Source organism: Populus alba, chromosome 17 (genome assembly GCF_005239225.2).
Source record: "Populus alba chromosome 17, ASM523922v2, whole genome shotgun sequence".
Classification (NCBI taxonomy): domain Eukaryota; kingdom Viridiplantae; phylum Streptophyta; class Magnoliopsida; order Malpighiales; family Salicaceae; genus Populus; species Populus alba.
Genome location: NC_133300.1, coordinates 20,984,641 through 20,987,891, shown reverse-complemented (window position 1 = coordinate 20,987,891; position 3,251 = coordinate 20,984,641). Strand labels below are relative to the sequence as shown.

Below are 3,251 nucleotides of genomic sequence, written 5' to 3'. Positions count from 1 at the left end.
TGGATAAAAAAAAAAAAAAAAAACCTCTCTGATTTAATTCAAAATATAATTGACGTCCATCATACATGCTGATGCATGTGTCTTTGAATATATATATATATATATATATATATATATAAATTCTGAGGGCGTTGTCGCTGTATGGATGGAGTTTTCTGCAAATTAAACGAATATTAGCCGGCATTCTTGTCCAGGTTGAGAAGGTCATGATCAGTACCGCTACAGAACAAACTTCAGATGCTTATCCTCCCACAGCAATATTTTTTACACAGATTTGTTCGATATTTTATTCATTGGTTAAAGTGATCTTCACACACTGTGTGGGATATTTTTCAACGACCAAAGCGCCCATGCAAGTGTAAAAAAGAATGTGACTTTCGCAGCATAATTCACAAAGGAAAGGAGACTCGACTCCTCTGAAAAAAGTGAAGAACAAAGGTCATATGAGTGTGGAAAGGGGAAAATCTTTGCCCTTTTCAGACAAAAAACAGTAGAATTGCAGGATAGTCTTTGAGATTTATCCAACAAGATGCCAAAACAACATCAGTCAACAACACAGCGTTCATCGTATTGCATGCATTAGTTTTCATGTTTCCATGGAGGATGAATTCTCAAGGTAACATCGTACTTTTCTTGCATACGTTTTCTTTTAGAACACCATATTACGTTCTGTGCTAAAACCCTGGCCAAGTAATTGTATTCTCAAACCCTGTGTCCGCCAAACACAAAGTTGACATGATTTCCCGTTTCCAGCTATAAAAAGACAAGAAAAATCCCAGAGTACTCATAACCAGTGATTGGATATGGTAGAAAAAACAAACACAACATGGAAAAAAATATATCTTCGTGCGTTTATTGTTTTGAAAATAAAAAAGTTTATTTCAAAAATATTTTAAAAATAAATGTATTTTATATCTTCAATTTAATTTGTTTCCTTAACGAAATTAACACCTGGTTTGTTCTTATTTTTCCATATGCATAATCTCAAAATAAGACCCGTAATTTATTCATATAAAACAACCCAACACCATCAACTTCTGTTCTAAGAACACCGAAAATTTTCAGAATCACCAACTAATTATGAAAGCTATTTTTTTTCCACTTATTTCATCTTTATTTATTATATTTGTTTTCAACGTCTAGTTAAGAAATGACACAAGCATTTGGAGCCTCCTCTACACTTCTAGCATAATAATATGGGGGCATATGAGGATTATAGGCCTGGTATTGATCTTGATCTTTCTTCTTCTGACCTCCTTGCTTCTTCGGGTCGTCTTTTTTCTTCTCAGGCTCTTTTGCCGGTCCTACTGTGACTATTTCTGTGCAACACAGCTTTCTCAGTTTGGCCACTATGTGTACTGGATCAATGTCCCCTGTCACTGTCAACTTCTTCTCCTTCATGTCGATGGATACTGAATCCACCCCTGCAATTTGCATCACAATTCATTAGGTATTGGCCATATAGCAATAAATAAATAAAATAATTCAATACCTGAGAGACCAGAGACTGTCTTCATGGCTTTTTTCTTGGCTTTCTCATCATGCAACTCCACTTTCAACACGGCTTTCTGCAAAAAATAATCAAGATAATCATGTGAATTTTGTTATTAATCAATATCAAGATAATCAAGAAGCAGTAATCACTTAAAATTAAGAAAAAAAGAAATCCCATTAAAACAATGACTAAATCAAAGTGAAGCCAACAAAACTAAATGAATTATGTAAAGGAAGCAAGCTTTTCATCAAAATAAGCAAATCAACAGGAAAAAAGAAAAAAGAAAAGAAAAGAAAACTTGACGCATGCTTCATTCATGCAAGCATACAGGTCATATCTAATAGAAAATATATAGAGAGAGTGAGAGAGCTGATTCTCACCTTCATTTCTATAGCTCAGAGAGATATGATCAGAGAAAACGTTGAGATCAAACAGTAAACAGAGAAGTTTGAGATGAAGAAGTAAGGGAAGAGCTAAAAATAGTGAAGGGTTCTTTGTGGTGGGGTTTAATTATAGTGAGGGAGTGAAGAGAGAGCAATGAGTCAACCTGAGAGCTGTAGTCTATGGTCAATAAACGCAAAATCGTGGGACCAGTAAAGGAAAGCCCATTGGTGTTTCCAAAGTCGATAATGAATTGCTGTTTGTTTATGAATATTTTTAAAATAATTTTTTATTTAGAATATTAAAAAAATATTAATTTAAAATAAGAAAATAAATAAAAACTTTTAAAAAATTAAAAGTATTTTTTTAAAATGCAAAAACAACCAAAATCGTTATTTGAAATCATTGAACTTTATGAAAGTGTATTTTCTTTTTCTTTTCTTTTTGAAAAACGAAAAGGAGGGTTTAGATTTATAATTTATTACTCCAAAATGTGTGCAGCGGGGGCGGTAAGAACGTGTTTTCCTTCTTAAAATCTCAGAGCTCAATTATTGGATCAAGTTTGTTTGTATTAGTTTACAGATACTTGTTGAAAAAGAAAGGAAAATGAGAATGTTTTCTTAAAATTATTTCGTTCACTAAAATTGATGCGCTGGCTATTTTCTTACAAAGAATGTTTTCTCTCTAGCGGCTGGGGGGGCGTCGTGCGGAGTTAAATGACCGGTTTTTGATTGAAAATATGGTTGTAATTGTGTTTTAAAATGTTTTTTATTTAAAAAATATATTGATAATAATTTTTTTTATTTTTTAAAAATTACTTTTAAGATTAGTATGTATAAAAAAATTTTAAATTTTTTAAAAATATTTTTAAAATACAATACAGTAACAAACATGTCTTTAGTGTAGCTGTAATCCTCCCAGTATTTCCTTCATAAAATCGCAGCGCGTGTTGGGGAATTACATCTGGTTTGGCACTTGTGAGATTTTTTTTTTGTTTTTCTCTTTCCATCTTGATATGACAGGTGTGATCCTAGATTGTTACATCAATCATTTATTATGATTTTTTAAAGATTTGATATCTTTTATTTTAATTATTATTTTTTATTTTAAATAATTTATAAAATTTTAGTTTTTTCTTATTTTATTGTCCTTTATTATATTTATTATTATTTATTTTATCTTAGATAATACACAAATCAATTAACATCTAAATACAAAAGGTCTCATGAACTCTAAATTCAAGAATCAGGGGAGATTTTAATCCTACATGAAAAAAACAAAACAACCAAAAGGGATGTGCTTCTTGCAAAGAATTCAACGTTTTCCGCTTTCTCTTCCATTTTTGCATGGTTTTTTTTTTTTATTTATTTCTAAC

The 3,251-nt window shown here is 31.1% G+C and overlaps 1 protein-coding gene across 1 annotated transcript; it reads right to left on the bottom strand.

Moving 5' to 3' along the window:
* Positions 1 to 984: 984 nt before the first annotated feature.
* Positions 985 to 2,035, bottom strand: LOC140954120 (heavy metal-associated isoprenylated plant protein 39-like). The gene is made up of 3 exons (XM_035043000.2): positions 1,876 to 2,035; positions 1,493 to 1,568; positions 985 to 1,424 (listed from the first exon to the last, which is right to left on the bottom strand). The coding sequence occupies exons 1-3, from the start codon at positions 1,879 to 1,881 to the stop codon at positions 1,144 to 1,146; spliced, it is 363 nt and encodes a 120-aa protein (XP_034898891.1). The 5' UTR covers positions 1,882 to 2,035; the 3' UTR covers positions 985 to 1,143.
* Between the last annotated feature and the right edge of the window lie 1,216 nt (positions 2,036 to 3,251).

Bases quoted from the DNA above. Each gene is read 5' to 3' on its own strand.
- LOC140954120 (XM_035043000.2), bottom strand. The intron at 1,425-1,492 runs GTATTGAATTAT...TGCAAATTGCAG, and splicing joins GACAGTCTCTGGTCTCTCAG to GGGTGGATTCAGTATCCATC.